Source organism: Genypterus blacodes, unplaced genomic scaffold (assembly GCF_046128005.1).
Source record: "Genypterus blacodes isolate CSIRO-AG114 ecotype Tasmania unplaced genomic scaffold, CSIRO-AGI_Gbla_v1 ptg000376l_1, whole genome shotgun sequence".
Taxonomy (NCBI): Eukaryota; Metazoa; Chordata; class Actinopteri; order Ophidiiformes; family Ophidiidae; genus Genypterus; species Genypterus blacodes.
The window spans coordinates 33,532-50,771 of NW_027467158.1; the positions used below are offsets into that span (position 1 = coordinate 33,532).

At 49.0% G+C, this 17,240-nt stretch overlaps 1 protein-coding gene across 1 annotated transcript in view; it reads right to left on the bottom strand.

Moving 5' to 3' along the window:
* Positions 1-17,240, bottom strand: part of ttn.2 (titin, tandem duplicate 2) — a 187,914-nt gene that overhangs the window by 28,351 nt on the left and 142,323 nt on the right. The window contains 1 exon segment of the mRNA XM_076138549.1: positions 88-17,181. Coding sequence (XP_075994664.1) covers positions 88-17,181 — 17,094 coding nt within the window.

Sequence of the window (17,240 nt, forward strand, 5' to 3'; positions counted from 1 at the left end):
AAGTTAATACAATCATGTTTAATCTCTTGACTAATGTTTAGGATAATGAGTGTATTACTGATATAATAATATAAATATTTGCATTACCTGAGATCTTGGTTCCCTCCTTGGTCTCTGCGGCAACACCAGCACCGTACTCATTCTCGCCTGTCACTCTGAAGTAATAAACTCCGCCTTCCTGCAGATCTAACACCTTATATGTCAGTCTATGGCATGTGTCGGTCAACCTGGTCCAACCTTTCTTGCTTGCCTCACGGATATCAACCAGATAGTTCTTCACTGGTCCTCCTCCCTCATTCTCTGGAGTGTCCCAGGTCACGGTAGCAGAGGACCTGGTCACATCCTTGACCTCTACACTGGCAGGTGGTCCAGGGGAGTCCAGGACTCTGACATTGAGGGTCAAGGAGGTGGTTCCAACCACATTGGCCAGGGTGACGGTGTATTTGCCAGAGTCATTGCGGTCGGCTTTCTCTAATGTGATGGAGGTGAAAGTGTCAGTGGTATCAATGACAGCACGGACTCTCAGGTCAACATCGGGCTTGGCCCATGTCACACTAGGGATGGGTTTGCCTCTGAAGGGTACAGTCATGGTGAAGGAGCTGCCATCCTTCACGATGAGAGTCTTCCTCATGTCATTGCTGATGTCAAAGACTGGCTCCTCCTCCCTTTCTTTGGCCACCTGAATGTCTGATTCAGAACTGGGTTCACTGACTCCAATCTTGTTGATGGACTTGACCACAAACACATATTCATCACCAGGAGTCAACCCTACTACTGTGAACTCTGTGTTCTTGGTATTCTGGACTCCAACAAACCATTCATCATCTGCTGACTTCCTGTATTCCACTCTGTAAGCAGTCACAGGGGCTCCACCATCAAACAATGGCTTATTCCAGGACAGGGTGACTGTGGTCTTTGTGGAATCAATGATCTTAGGCTTAGCAGGAGGAGACGGCAGGAATAGTGGGTCCTCTGCCTTGGCGAGAGGGCAGGGAACGCTGGAAGCACTGAGGCCAGCAGCATTCTCCGCAAAGACTCTGTACTCATACTCGCAGCCCTCACGCAGGTTGGATGCCTTGACTCGGAGGTCATAAACAGGTTTCTTGTTGACGCGGCACCAGCGAAGGCCAGTCTTCTCTCTCTTTTCAATGACATATCCAGAGATGCTGCTACCACCATCAGATACTGGCCTCTCCCAGCAGATGGTCATGGCCTCACTAGTGACTGAGGTGACCTCGACATTAGTTGGAGCAGCAGGGATTGTGAATGGATCCATGGCCTTTGCAGGCTCGCTCTCCAAGGCCTCACCTTCCCCGTATTTGTTGACTCCTCTGACTCTGAAGATGTATTCATTTCCTTTAAGCAGCTTGGTCACTTTACATGTGGTGGCCTTCATGTCGCCATAGACCAAAGTCCAAGCAAGGCGACTGGTCTCACGTTTCTCCACAATGTAATGGATAACCTCAGCACCACCATTCTCCTGAGGTGGTCCCCAGGTCAGGGTGCATTTCTCTGCTGTGAGGCCAGACACGGCCAATGGTCCAGAAGAAGGTCCGGGCCTGTCCAGAACCTTACAGTTGACAGCCACAGATCTGGTTCCAGCCACATTTTGCAGGGTCAGGACATACTGGCCAGAGTCCCTGCGGATGACATCTCTGACAATCAGAGTAGTTGCGAAGTTGGTAGAGGTTATTTCGCACCTGGCCATGGCATCAATCTCTTTTCCATCTTTAGACCATGAGACAACAGGAAGTGGACGGCCGGTGATTTCAGCATCAATTCTGATGACCTCTCCTGCCTTGATGACAACAAGCTGTCTCAACTTATCTTCCATGATAATAGTGGGTGGGTCCACATCATCTTTGACAGTGACAGGTCCAGTGTTGTTGGAAGGAGCGCTGAGCTGCTCAGCAGAATTCTTTGCAACAATATGGAAGTCATACTGCATGTCCTCTGTGAGTCCTGTGACATCAAAGTATGTTTCCTGCAAGTTGGTGAAGTTGCACTTCAGCCAGCGATCACTGGGCAGCTCTTTACGTTCAACAATGTAGCCAATGATCTTGACTCCACCATCATACTCTGGTTTCTCCCAGAAGAGGGACACCGAAGTTCTGGTGATGTTAGTGACACGAAGGTTACGAGGTGATTCACATGGGTCCCTAGCTGCTACAGGCTCACTGGCCTTAGTGCATGGGCCAATGCCAGCAATGTTCTCAGCGTAGACTCTGAACTGATACAACAGGCCTTCTTCAATGCCTGTCATCTTGAACTGGTTCTCAGCTAGCAGACCTCTGTTGACCTTAGTCCACAGGATGCTGCTTTGTTCTTTGCATTCAATGTGATATCCAGTAACAGGGCTTCCACCATCGCTGGCCGGTCTGCCCCATACAACCGACATGCCAGATTTGGTGGCACGGGTGACATGGATGTTTGTTGGAGGGCCAGGTGGCTCAAATGGATACTGAGCGACAACCGGTGCAGAGTCAATGGCAGAACTCTTACCGTAACGGTTCTCTGCCGCAATGCGGAACTGGTATTCAGTTCCCTGGGTGAGACGAGACACCTTAATGGATGTCCTCGCAACAGTAGCAGACACAATCTGCCATGTGGTTGTGGTAGTGTCTCTCTTCTCGACCACATAGTTGTTGATCTGGCAACCACCATCATAGGTTGGTGAATCCCAAGACAGAGAGATAAAGTCTGCGCTCACCTCATCCATCTTGATGTTACTTGGTGGTCCAGGTTTGTCCAGAATTATAACAGAAATCTCAGCTTTTTTGGTACCAATTGAGTTAGTCAGGGTAATCTCATACATTCCAACATCCTCCTTGGTTGCATCCTTGATGTTAATCTTGGATGAGCTCTTTGAATTGACAACATTTACCCTGGTGGTCTGCTTTAGCACCTGACCATCCTTCTTCCAGGACACCTCAGGCTGCGGTCTGCCTTTGAAGGGAACATCAATCTTCAAGTCATCTCCAGATTTTACACTGTATGTGTTAAACACCAGATTGAAGGTAGGCTCAAGCGTTATGTCCTTCACCAGCACAGGTGCAGCCAGAGGTTTGGCATCACTCTTTCCCTTATCATTCACAGCAGTCACCCTGAAGGAGTACTCCTCTCCAGTTGTGAGTCCTTCAACAGTCGTTTCCAGAGCTTTGACTTCACTACACACTGACCATTTGTCATCGCCCTTTGGTTGCATCTCCACAATGTAGTTTGTGATCTTGCTGCCTCCATCATGATCAGGCTTCTCCCATGAAAGGCTGACAGTGTGACGAGTCACATCAAGGAGAGTTATTTTACCGGGAGGCAAGGGAGCCTCCGAGACCTTGACGGCATCAGTGGAGGCTGGCAGACCAACTCCCAGCTCATTTACAGCCAGCACACGGAAATAGAACCTTCCTCCCACCTGCAGGTCAGAGATGATGAACGAGTTTCTCACGCAATTTGTGCTAACACTGGTGAATGCCATTCTCTTCTGCTCCCTCTTCTCCACAATGTAGTGTGAGATCTTGGCTCCACCATCAATGAGAGGTGGCTCCCAGGAGAGTGAGACAGAATCCATCTTCACATCCTTCACTTCCAGGTTAGTTGGAGCACTGGGGGAGTCAAGAACTCTGACATTGACGTATGCAGATTTTGAGCCGCTCAGGTTCTCAAGGCTCAGCACATATTTTCCAGTGTCGAATCTGTCAACATTCTCGATCACCAGCATTGTGTAGGAACTTGTGACGTCAATCAGAGCACGCTCGTTCAGAGTGCCCTCCGCCTTAGACCACTTGACCTCGGGCTCAGGCTTTCCTCTGATCGGGACAAACAGACGCAAGGTGGCAGTGGCACGGACATTCACCATCTTCCTCAGGTCAGCGTCTAGTTCAATCTCAGGGGCCTCCAGCTTCTCAGCAGCAATCACAGAAACGGGCAAGTCCACATGCTCCCCCACTCCCTCAGAGTTAACTGCACAGATGCGGAAGTTGTACTCTGCATTCTCTTTGAGTTTCTTCACTGTGTAATGTGTGGCCTGGACACCAGTGTGCGGTGTGCTCATAACCCACTCATCATCACCTCCCTCCTTCATTTCCACAATATATCCATTGATTGGAGCGCCACCGTCATAGATAGGACGGGACCAGGACAGGGAGACTGTGGTGCTGGAATGATCTGTCACTTTGGGGTTATTTGGAGGTCCTGGTGGATACGTGGCATCACAGGCTTTGATGTAATCACTTGGTGCACTGGGCTTACCCACACCAGCAGCATTTTCAGCTGAGACCCTGAATTCATAGGAGTGGCCCTCAGTGAGACCGGCACATCTGAACCTGATGTCACTCAGCCTCTTCTTGTTGCACTTGGTCCATCTGATGCCATCCTTGTCCCGTTTTTCAAGGATATATCCTTCAATTTCTGCTCCTCCATTATCCTCTGGCCTCTCCCAGGTGAGCACCATAGAGTCCCTGGTGATAGCACTGACCTCTGGGGTGGAGGGGGCACTGGCAGTGGTAAAGGGATTCCGAGCAATCACAGGCTCAGATTCCAAAGGCTCACCAACACCATATTTATTCACTGCAGTGACTCTGAAGATGTATTCATTGCCAGGAAGCATTTTAGTGATTTTGTAGCTGATGGCCTGGATCTTGGGCTCAACCATGGTCCATGACAAGCGGCTGGTCTCTCTTTTCTCAATGATGTAGTGAGAGATGCTGGCTCCTCCATCGTGGGTGGGGTGATTCCAATGTAGGTAACATTTCTCAGCTGTAACTCCTTTGACTTCTAATGGACCATCTGGAGGACCAGGTCTATCCAAGATTTTAATATTTACTGGCACCATCTTGACTCCACCCACATTGACAAGCTTTAGGACAAAGTGGCCACCATCTACTCTGATGCAGTCCTTGACAGTCAGGACGGTGCGAGTAAGTGTTGTCTTGACCTCCATTCTTGGTGTGGTTTGGTCAATCTCCTTTCCATCCTTCAGCCAAATAACTTCAGGCATAGGTTTGCCACAATAGTCAGCATCAATGACAAATGTCTCACCAGCATGAACAACAGTCAGATCCTTGAATTTAGGATCCATGGTGGCCTCTGGAGCCTCAATCTCATCTTTGGCAGTAATTTCTCCTGTGCCCTGAGAGGGTGCACTGAATATGTCAGCTGCATTCTTGGCAATGACTCTAAATTCATAGATGCAGTCCTCAGTCATACCACCATATGTGAACTGGGTTTCAAGGATGTTGGTGAAGCTGGCCTTCATCCAACGGGTGTCTGGATGCTTCTTCCTCTCCACCACATAGCCAGTAATGGGACTGCCCCCATCATACTGAGGCCTTGTCCATTTGAGTGTCACATGGTTCCTGGTAATTTCAATAGCCTCTGGGGTGCCTGGTGGATCACATGGATCCCTGGCTACTGTGCTCGAAGAGACCTTGCTTGTTGGGCTGAGTCCAGCAATGTTCTCAGCATACACTCTGAATTCATACTCAATGCCTTCTTCCAGGTCTGTTGTCTTGAAACGTGTATCAGCAATCAGAAGTTTGTTCAGTTTAGTCCACAAGATACTGTTCTTCTCCTTCCTGTCCAGGTGATAGCCCAGGATGGGGCTGCCTCCATTGTTGGTAGGTGGTTTCCACTCAACAACCATGTTATCCTTAGTTGCTGCAGACACAATTGGTGCTGCTGGAGCAGCAGGCTCACTGAATGGATACTGGGCAATAACAGAAGGAGAGATGATAGCGGAACTCTTTCCATATCTGTTCTCAGCGGACACACGGAACTGATATTCAACCCCTGTCTTCAAGTTGGTGACTTTGATGGTCGTCCTGGCAATAGTAGCAGACACAATCTGCCAGGCTGTAGTGGTGGTGTCTCTCTTCTCCACAATGTAGTTGTTGATCTGGCAACCTCCAGTGTACTCTGGAGGCTCCCAGGACAGGGAGACATAATTAGAGCTCACCTCCTCGATCTTCACAGGGCCAGTAGGTGGGCCAGGTTTATCAAGAATGATGACAGATATCTCCTTCGTGGCTGTTCCAACACTACTTGTGGCTGTCAAGGTGTATTTACCAGAGTCCTCCTTATTGGCATCTTTGATACACAGCTTAGTAGATGATGCTGTGCTGGACACATTAAGTCTCGTTGTCTCCTTGAGAGCTTGTCCATCCTTCTTCCATTCAACTTTCGGAACAGGACGTCCCATCACTGGAATCTCAATCTTGAGATCCTCTCCATTCTGCAAACTGAAAGTATCGTGTGTCAGCTTGAAACTGGGCCCAATAGTTACATCCTTGGCTGTGACAGATGAAGCCAGAAGTCTGGGGTCACTCCTGCCCTTCTCATTGAACGCTGACACTCTAAAGTGGTACTCGTGTCCTACACTGAGGCCTTCGACGGTGCCCTCACATGTTTTGGTTGTGGCAGCCACCACCCATTCCTCTGAGCTAGGAAGCTGCATCTCGATGTAGTAGCCTACAATCCTGCTGCCTCCATCATGGTCAGGCTTCTCCCAGGAGAGTGAGGCACTGGTTTTGGTCACTTCGGTCAAAGTGACTTTACCAACGGGTAGAGGAGGCTCAGAAGTCTTAATTGCATCATCTGTCTCAGCTGGCTGGCCCACACCAAACTCATTCTCAGCTAAAACTCTGAAATAATAGATGCTTCCTTCAGTGAGGCCAGTGATGCGGAAACTTGTTTTGGTACACTTGTTGTCCACGTTTGAGTAAACCTTCCTGGTGGACTCACGCTTTTCAACAAGGTAGTTCTTGATTCTTGCACCACCGTCAATATGAGGAGGCTCCCAGGTTAGAGTGACACTTTCCCTCTTGATGTCTTTTACAGTTAGATTCAGAGGAGCACCTGGTGTGTCCAGAACCTTGACAGAAACAAATGCTGATTTGACACCAGCACTGTTTTCCAATTTCAGGATGTATTTTCCAGCATCGTATTTGTCACAGATGTCAATGGAGAGCTGCGTGTAGCTGTCACCAGTCTCTATTTGGGCTTTACTGGGCAGGTCTCCATCCTCTTTGGCCCAGCTAATCTCAGGAGCAGGGCGGCCCTTGAATGGAATGCAGATTCTCATTGATCCACCTGCACGGACGACTATTCCCTTCCTAAGCTCTGAATTAAGAATGGCCTCTGGAGCGTCCAGCTTATCCTCAGGCTTCACCACTCCTTGGATCTCAGCAGGCTCACCAACACCTAGCTTGTTGATGGCACAAATGCGCACCTTGTATTCCTGGTGCTCAGTCAACTTGGTGATGGTAAACTTGGAAGCACTCACTCCTGATGGTGGAGTACAAATAGACCATTCCTCCTCATCAGCCTTTGTAATTTCTACAGCATAGCCTTGGATCTCACAGCCACCATCATAGATAGGCCTATGCCAGGCCACACCAATTGAATCCTTTGAAATGTCAACCACGTGGGCATTGGTGGGACAGCCTGGCTCAAAGGTGGGGTCACAGGCCTTGAGATAGGGGGTTGCTGGGCTTGGTTGACCCACTCCAGCGATATTCTCAGCTGACACCCTGAATTCATATTCATGGTCTTCAGTCAGTCCTGTGACTCTGAAACGCAAATCTGTCACTCTGCGTTTGTTGCACTTTGTCCACCTTATTCCAGCTCTGTCTCTCTTCTCCACAATATAGCCAACAATCTCACTGCCACCTGTACTCTCTGGGCGGTTCCAGCACACAGTCATAGAGTCCCTGGTTATGTTGAGGATCTCGAGTTCCTGAGGTATGCCAGGAGTAACAAATGGATTCTTCATGATCACTGGTGCTGACTCCAGAGGCTCGCCCATACCGTATTTGTTGACGGCCATAACTCTGAAGATGTACTCGTTGCCTTTCAAAAGCTTGGTGACCTTGAACATAGTTGCTCCGCAATCACCAGAGACCACAGTCCATGCCAAGCGGCTGGTTTCTCTCTTTTGAATGATATAGTAAGAGACATTGGCCCCACCATCATGCTTGGGTGGCAGCCAGGACAGTGAGCATTTCTCCTCGGTCACATTGCTGACAGTCAAAGGTCCCTCAGAGGGGCCTGGTCTGTCCAGGACCTTCACAGTGAATGGCACAGTCTTAGTTCCTGCCACATTCGTCAGAACCAGTGTGTATTGACCACCATCCACTCTAATAGCATCTTTGACAACAAGTAGGGCCTTGAAGTCTGTGTTTTTGATCTCTGCTCGGGCTGAGTTCTCAACTTCCACAGCTCCCTTGAACCACTGAGCTGTGGGGATGGGCTTTCCTTCCACACTGGCCTCCAAACAGAAGGTGTCTCCAGCGCTGACAACAATTGTCTGGTTGTACATTGGATCAGTTTCATACTTAGGAGGGTCAACTTCATCCTTAGCTGTGATGGATCCTGTGCTCTCAGAGGGCTTGCTGACAGCACCAGCGGCATTCCTCGCAATGACCCTGAAGTCGTATTTAGAGTCTTCAGTCAGGCCAGTAACTGTGAATTCCTTTTCAATTACATTTGCAAAGCTGGCCTTCATCCACTTTCCTTCAGGGAGGTCACGTTTCTCTACAACATAGCCCGTGACAAGACTTCCACCATCATAGACTGGGGGGGTCCACCGCAACTTCACTGAATGTCTGGTCACAATGACAGCCTCAGGGCAGCCTGGGGGATCGCATGGGTCACGTGCCACAGAGACCTCAGAGACCTTGCTGCATTTTCCAATGCCAACGATATTCTCAGCATAGACTCTGTACTCATACTCAATACCTTCCTCCAGAGGAGTAGACTTGAACCTGCAGTCTTGGATGAGGCTCTTGTTGACCTTAGTCCAGAGGATACTATTCTTCTCTTTTCTCTCCAGATGGTAGCCCAAGATGGCACTACCGCCATCAGATGGGGGTTTGTGCCACTCTACCACCATATAGTCTTTTGTGTATGAAGACACAAATGGTGTTCCTGGAGGACCAGGCTCCTGGAATGGATATTGGGCCAGAACAGGTTCTGAATCAATAGCATAACTCTTTCCGTATCTATTCTCAGCATATATTCTGAACTGGTATTCAGCACCTGTTTTGAGATTGGACACCTTTAGCGTTGTTCTGGCAACAGTGGCAGACACCACAACCCAGTTAGTAGTTGTTGTGTCTCTCTTCTCCACTACATAGTTGGAGATCTGGCAGCCACCTGTATATGTAGGTGGTTCCCAGGTGAGAGTGATACTCTCAGCACTGATGTCCTCTAACTTGACAGGGCCGGTCGGTGGGCCTGGCTTGTCGAGGGTAATCACCTCCACATTGGCATCCTTGGATCCCAGGGTATTTGTGATATTGATGCTGTACATGCCTCCATCATCTTTGGTGGCATCCTTTATAGTTAGAGTGGTATGATGTGCACTGTCGGTGACATTTACTCTGGTGGTCTGCTTGAGGGCAGCTCCATCCTTGGTCCATGAAATGGTTGGCTTAGGGTGACCAGCAATTGGGACTTCTACCTTTAGGTCATAGCCCACCTGGACACTGTAGGTGCTCATTTTAGGTCTCACTGCAGGCTCAATCACAAGGTCCTTTGCTACAACAGAATGAGCCAGTTGTCTTGGATCACTCTTGCCCTTGTCATTGACAGCAAACACTCTGAAATTGTACTCCTCTCCTTTCAGTAGGTTGGCCACCACAGTTTCTAAGGCCTTCACGCTAGCACACACACACCATGCTTCACTATCCTTAGCTGCAATTTCCACATCATAATGGCTGATCCTACTGCCACCATCGTGCACAGGTTTCTCCCACGCGAGGGTAACGCTTTTACGAGTAACATCAACTACACTGACTTTGCCAGGTGGCTGAGGCTTCTCGGATATCTTAACTGGCTCAATAGTTTTTGCAGGAAGACCCATGCCATAGTCATTCTCAGCCAGAACTCTGAAGAAAAAGATTCCTCCCTCTGGAAGAGGTTCAATTTTCCATGACATCCTGTTGCAGGTGGTGACAGGGGAGTAAACCTTTCTGGTGCTTTCGCGCTTCTCAACAATGTAGTGCTTGATCTTTGAACCACCATCCAGAAGAGGAGGCTCCCATGTGAGTGTGACGTAACTCTTGGTGATCTCTTTCACAATCAAGTTTGCTGGTGGGCTGGGTGAGTCCAAGACTCTGACACTGATGAAGACTGACTTCACTCCACTAGCATTCTCTGCAGTCAGAGTGTACTTGCCACTGTCAAATCTGTCTACATTCTCTATGACAAGTGAGGCATAACTGCCTGTGTTGTCAATTAGGGCAGTCTCTGTAATCTCACCATCAGCTTTGCCCCATTTGACCTCAGGAGCTGGGCGTCCTCTCACAGGAACAAACAACCTGAGAGTGCCTGCAGCTCTGATGTTAATCATCTTTCTCATATCAGCATCCAGATCGAGGTCCGGAGCCTCAAGCTTCTCCTCCAGCAGGATCTTTCCGGGAACATCAGCATGCTCACCAATGCCGACTTTGTTAATGGCACAGACTCTGAACTGGTACTCGTGCTTTTCCAGCAGCTTTGTCACAGTGAACTTAGTGTCTGTGATTCCAGTGGGAGGAGTGCACATGAACCACTCATCAGTCCCATTGCAGGCTTCAACAATGTATGCCTGAATCTCACAGCCACCATCATAGATAGGTTTGCCCCATTTAAGGGAAACAGTGGATCTGGATGTGTCCACCACCTTGGGGTTGTTGGGTGGGCCTGGTTTAAAGATAGGATCCAGTGCTTTGAATAACAATGTAGCCGGGCTATGTTTGCCAACACCTGCAGCATTTTCAGCAGCAATTCTGAACTCATAGCTGTGGTTTTCTAAGAGTCCTGTCACTCTGAAGCGCAACTCACTCACAGTACGCTTGTTGCACCTGGTCCATCTTACACCATCCTTGTCACGTTTCTCAACAATGTATCCTTGGATAGGATTGCCTCCGTCATTGGCGGGTCTCTCCCAGGTCACAACCATGGAATCTTTAGTAATGGTGGAGATCTCTACCTCAGTTGGTGGATCAGGAGTGACAAATTGGTTTCTGGCAATCATTGGCTCAGATTCCAGAGGCTCACCAACTCCATATTTATTGACTGGAATCACTCTGAAGATGTACTCATTACCAGGGAGAAGCTTGGTGATCTTCAGGTTGAGGGTCTGAACTTTGGGTTCAACTACAGTCCAAACTAGTCTGCTGGTTTCCCTCCTCTCAACAATGTAATGAGAAACATCACTGCCTCCATCCTGCTGGGGTGGTTTCCAGGAAATGGAGCATTTCTCACTGGTGACACCATAGATGGAGATTGGAGCCTCAGGTGGACCTGGTCTGTCCAGAACTTTGACATGAATATTCATGGATTTCTCTCCTCCAACATTCTTCACCAGCAAAGTGTACTGGCCTCCATCAACACGAATGGCTTCCCTGACAATTATACAGGCTGTGAAGTCTGTGTTCTTGACCTCAAGGCGAGATGCTTCAGCAATCTGTTGACCCTCCTTGAGCCAATGCACTGTTGGCACAGGTTTACCAGAGACACCCGCCTCCAGTCTGAATGTCTCTCCAGCATTAACCACCACAGCCTGAGAGTATTTGGCATCCAAGTCAATCTTGGGTGGATCTACCTCATCCTTGGCAGTGATGGCTCCAGTGGTGTCTGATGGCTTACTGAAGACACCTGCAGCATTCTTGGCAATGACGCGGAACTCATAGATCTGATCCTCGGTAAGTGCTGTGACAACAAACTCAGTTTCAATGATGTTTGCAAAGCTGGCCTTCATCCAGCGACCATCAGTTCCCTCTTTCTTCTCAACCACATATCCTGTGATCTTGATGCCACCGTCATACTCAGGTTTTGTCCATCTTAGGGTCACGTGATTTCTGGTCACAATAACAGCCTCTGGTTTCCCTGGTCTGTCACAAGGATCTCTGGCCACTTGCATCTCACTCACTTTGCTTGCCTTACTGAGGCCAACAATGTTCTCAGCGTAGACTCTAAACTCATATTCAATACCTTCCTCAAGGCTAACAGCCTTAAATCTGGTTTCTGGAATAACTTGTTTGTTCTGTTTCACCCACAGAATACTGTTTCTCTCTTTGAGCTCCAGGTGGTAGCCCAGGATCTTGCTCCCACCATCATTGCTGGGTACATCCCATACAACCACCATGGTCTCCTTGGTAGTGGACTGGACCACAACAGAACGAGGATGGCTAGGGACTTCAAATGGATACTGAGCAACAATGTTATCAGAAAGTAGGGCTGATGACTTGCCATATCTGTTCTCAGCAGCAATCCTAAACTGGTACTCTAATCCAGTCTTCAGACGGGCTGCTTTAATCGTGGTTCTGGCTACAGTAGCAGACACAATCTGCCAATTAGTGGTTGATGTGTCTCTTTTCTCCACAACATAGTTGTTGATAGCGCAACCACCATCATACTCGGGTGGGTTCCAGGACAGGACCATACTATCAGCAGTAACCTCATCCATCTTAATGGGGCCTGTTGGAGGACCAGGTTTATCCATAACAATAACACTTATGTCAGTAGAGGCCTCTCCAGCAGTGTTGTTCAGTTTAATGGTGTACAGGCCCACATCATCTCTGCAAGCCTCCTTGATGACCAGTAGTAGGTTTTTGTCTGAAGCTTCAGCATTGACTCTAGTTGTCTCCTTGAGAACAACACCATCTTTGAGCCACATCACAGTTGCTTTGGGACAGGCGGCATATGGTACATCTATCTTGAGATCGTCTCCAGCTAGCACACTAAAGGTGGAGAAGTGCAGCTTGAAGGTTGGTGCAATGACCAGGTCTTTGGCTACCACAGGCATGCTGAGGGCCCGGGGGTCACTGACTCCCTTCTCATTAGTGGCTGAGATGCGGAACATGTACTCCTCTCCCTGTGTCAGGCCAGTTACAACAGCCTCGTTTGTCTTAACAACCATGACCTGGGTCCATTTCTCACTGCCTTTACACTGCATCTCAATAATATAGCCTGTGATTCTGCTGCCACCATCGTGGTCAGGCTTTTCCCAAGACAGTGTGACACTGGTTCCTGTGACTTCACAGAGGGACACTTTGCCTGGTGGAAGAGGCTTCTCTGACACCTTGACTGGTTCAACAGTCTCAACTGGGAGACCAATGCCAAATTCATTCTCAGCCAGGATTCTGAAGAAGTACAACTTTCCTTCCTCCAGATCTCCAAGTTTCCAACTTGTCTTATGGCAGCTGCCACAAACAGTTGAGTAGGCCTTTCTGGTTGATTCACGCTTCTCCACAATGTAGCTGCGAACTCTGGAGCCACCGTCAATGACAGGTGCATCCCAGATCAGGGAGACTGAATCTTTAGTGACCTCCTTAATGAACAGATTCTGAGGTGCTCCAGGAGTGTCAAGCACTCTGACATTAACATAGGCGGTTTTGCTTCCTGAGGCATTCTCCACAGTCACCATGTACTTGCCCCCATCAAACCTGTCCACATTATCCACTTGCAGCGTGGTGAATGATGAGCTGGTTTCAATGCTGGCTTTGTCCAGTGATTCTCCATGCTCTCTTGACCATTTTATTTCAGGTGCCGGTCTACCCTTGATGGGGACAAACAGTCTGAGTGTGCCACAGGCTCTGATGCAGACCACCTTACGCAGCTCAGCTCCAAGTTCAATTTCAGGTGGAAGCAGCCGATCTTCAGCCTTAGGTGTTCCAGGCACAGAAGCAGGCTCTCCCACACCTTCACTATTGGTGGCACAAATGTTGATTTTGTACTCTTGGTTTTCCTTCAGGTTGGTGATGGTGAAGGAGGTGGCTGTCCATCCCCTCTTGGGGGTGTGAATTGTCCACTCATCCTCTTCAGGTAGACAGGTCTCCACGATGTAGCCATTGATTTCTGAACCACCATCATAGACAGGCTTGTTCCAGGCAAGGGTGATGGAGGACTTGGTTGTGTCCAGTACTCTGGGGTTCCCTGGAGGTCCAGGCTGGAAAATTGTATCTATGGCTTTGTAGAATGGACTGGAAGGACTTGGCTGGCTGAGACCAGCATTGTTCTCAGCAAAAACTCTGAACTCATACTCGTGTCCACAGGTGAGTCCAGAGACCTTGAACCGGAGGTCTGTCACAGTCCTCTTGTTGCACTTCACCCAGCGCAAGCCAGTCTTATCTCTTCTCTCAATGATATAGGTGTTGATACTGCTGCCTCCATCATGTTCAGGGCGTTCCCAACAGACAACCATGGAGTCCTTGGTGATAGTGGTGACCTCAGGCTGCTGGGGTGAGTCACTGGTGACATAGGGGTTAGCACAGACAACAGGTTCAGACTCTACAGGCTCCCCCACACCGTACTTGTTGACAGCCATGACTCTGAAGACGTATTCATTGCCCTTCAGAAGCTTGGTGACCTTGAACCTGTTAGCCTGAAGGTCAGTGGCCACATTAGTCCATGCCAACCTGCTGGTCTCCCGCCTCTGAATGATGAAGTACTCGATCTTGGCACCGCCATCATGTGTTGGATGCAGCCAGTTCAGTACGCACTTCTCAGCAGCAATGTCAGTAACAGTGAGAGAGTCTGGTGGTCCAGGTCTGTCCAGTACTTTGACATTGAAAGTGAACTTGGCAAAGCCACCGGGATTGCTGGCTGTCAAGGTAAAAGCACCACCATCCCTCCTCAGGGAGTCCTTGTTTATAAGAACTGTATGGAAGTCTGATGACTTCATCTCTAGCTTTCCTGTGTCCACCAGCTCCTTTCCTTCCTTGGTCCACATCAGAGATGGGATTGGTCTGCCAGTAACATTGGCTTCCAATTTGAACACCTCTCCCGCCATGACAATGATGTTGCTACTATAAGAGGCATCAACATCAAGTTTTGGCTCCTCAATGTCATCTCTGCATGTGATCTCCTCTGACAACGGAGATGCGGCACTGACGGCACCAGCTGAATTTCTGGCAAAGACACGGAATTCGTAAGTGGCATCTTCAATCAGACCACTGACAGTGTAGATGGTCTCCAAGATGTTGTTGAAGTTGGCTTTGAGCCAACGTCCATTGGGTAGCTCTCTCCTCTCTATAATGTAGCCAGTGATGGAGAATCCACCGTCACATTCTGGTTTGGCCCATGAAACAGTCACCTCATGTCTGGTGATATTCAGTGCCACAGGTCTGCCTGGTGGGTCCACTGGGTCCAGAGCATACAACGGCTCAGAGGGTTTGCTAGCTTTGCTAAGACCAGCCATGTTTTCAGCAATTACACGGTGTTCATATACAATTCCATCAACCAGGCCTGTAGACTTAAAGATATTTCCAACAACCAGAGATTTGCTGATCCTCTGCCACAAAATACTGTTTTTCTCTTTCCTCTCCACATGGTAACCAAGGATGGGACTGCCTCCATCAGATGACGGCTCATTCCAACTCAGAGACATAGCATCCTTGTTGAAAGATGTAACGACAGGAGTACCCGGCTGCCCTGGCACATCAAACGGATAGGCAGCCACCACTGCCTCAGACAGGGTGCTGGGTCCGATGCCATATCGGTTCTGTGCCCTCACACGGAATTGATATTCAGTTCCAGTGTTTAGACGGGCTGCTTTGAACGTCGTACGGATAACTGTGGCTGCTAGCTCCACCCAAGAAGTACCGGTGGTCTCACGCATCTCAACGATGTAGTTGTTGATGGGAACACCTCCGTCGTTCTCTGGTGCCTCCCAGGACATGAGGACATGGTCACATGAAATCTCCTCCAGCTTGATGGGACCAGTTGGTGGTCCTGGAATGTCATGGACCAGGACCGTGATTGTCTCAGTTACTGTACCCAGGGTGTTCTTTCCAGTCATGGAATACTGGCCTCCATCAGTCCTTTTGATCTCATTTATATTCAGGATTGTCGATGTTGCCGTGGTTTCGACATTCATTCTCTGCGTTTCTTTCAGCGGTGTGTCTCCCTTCTTCCAGGAAACCGCAGGTCTAGGTTTGCCTAGCACTGGGATCTCCACCTTTACTCGGTCCCCTGCCTTGGCGATGACTGTCTTCTGGTGGACTCCACGCAAGTCAAAGGATGGCATGCTGGTCTGCTCTTTAATAACAGCAGGCCTGCTCTCACGAGGGTCACTCCTGCCCGATGCATTGACTGCCATGATACGGAAGATATATTCTGCACCCTCGGTCAGATCTGTCACAGTGTAGTCCAGAGCCTTAATGGCAGCCACATGGACCCACTGGTCAGTATCCTTCCTCTGGGCCTCAATGACATATCCAGTGATCAGGCTACCACCATCATGCAGGGGCTTTGGCCATGCAAGGCTGGCACTGTCAGCTGTCACATCTGTCACGTAAAGGTTTTCAGGGGCAGTGGGGGCCTGGGACACCCTGATTGGCTCAGGGGTTTCAGCGGGTTCACCAACACCAAGGTCATTCTCAGCAGAGACACGGAAGTAGTAGTAAGCTCCCTCCTCCAGATCGGGGAACTTGAAGCTGCATTTCTGCCATGTGGTACTGATCACCGTGTATGCCTTCTTGGTGGCCTCCCTCTTTTCAACAATGTAATTGTGAATCTTAGAACCACCATCAATAATGGGGATCTCCCACTGCAGGGTGATGCCGTTCTTTGTGATCTCTCTGGGTTTGAGGTTGACTGGTGGTCCAGGCGTGTCCAGAACTTTCACGTTGACAAAGCCAGTCTTCTTTCCAGCAACATTCTCCAAACACAGATGGTATTTACCAGCATCATATCTGGTGCAGTCTGGAATAACCAGCAGAGTGTAGGACTCAGTGGTATCAATGTGCGCCCTTGTTTTCAGGTTGGTGTCATCTTTGCTCCAGGTTACTTCAGGAACAGGACGACCCCTGATGGGGATAAACAGGCGTATTGAGGCACGACATCTGACCACCAGGGTTTTTCTGAGTTCAGCATCCAACTCAAAGTCTGGTAGGGTCTCCTGGTCCACCAGTTCAGTCACTTTCTCAACCTCAGCAGGTTCACCAACCCCCTCAGAATTCAAAGCTTTTACTCTGAAATGGTATTTGCCTCCCTTCTGAAGGTTACCAAGGACGTATTCAGTAGCTTTCAGAGGGATCTGCATCACAGTCTCCCAGTCATCATGTCCTTCCTTTTTGTACTCAACAAAATATCCATCTACTTCAAGACCACCATCATAGTGGGGTCGGCCCCAGGCAAAGGTGGCTGTGGTTTTTGTGGTGTCCATAATTCTGGGGTTGGATGGAGGACCAGGTGGATCTGATGAACAAAACAGGTTTAATTGAGTGAGTTTTCATTTCAGTGCTGTAATATTGTAG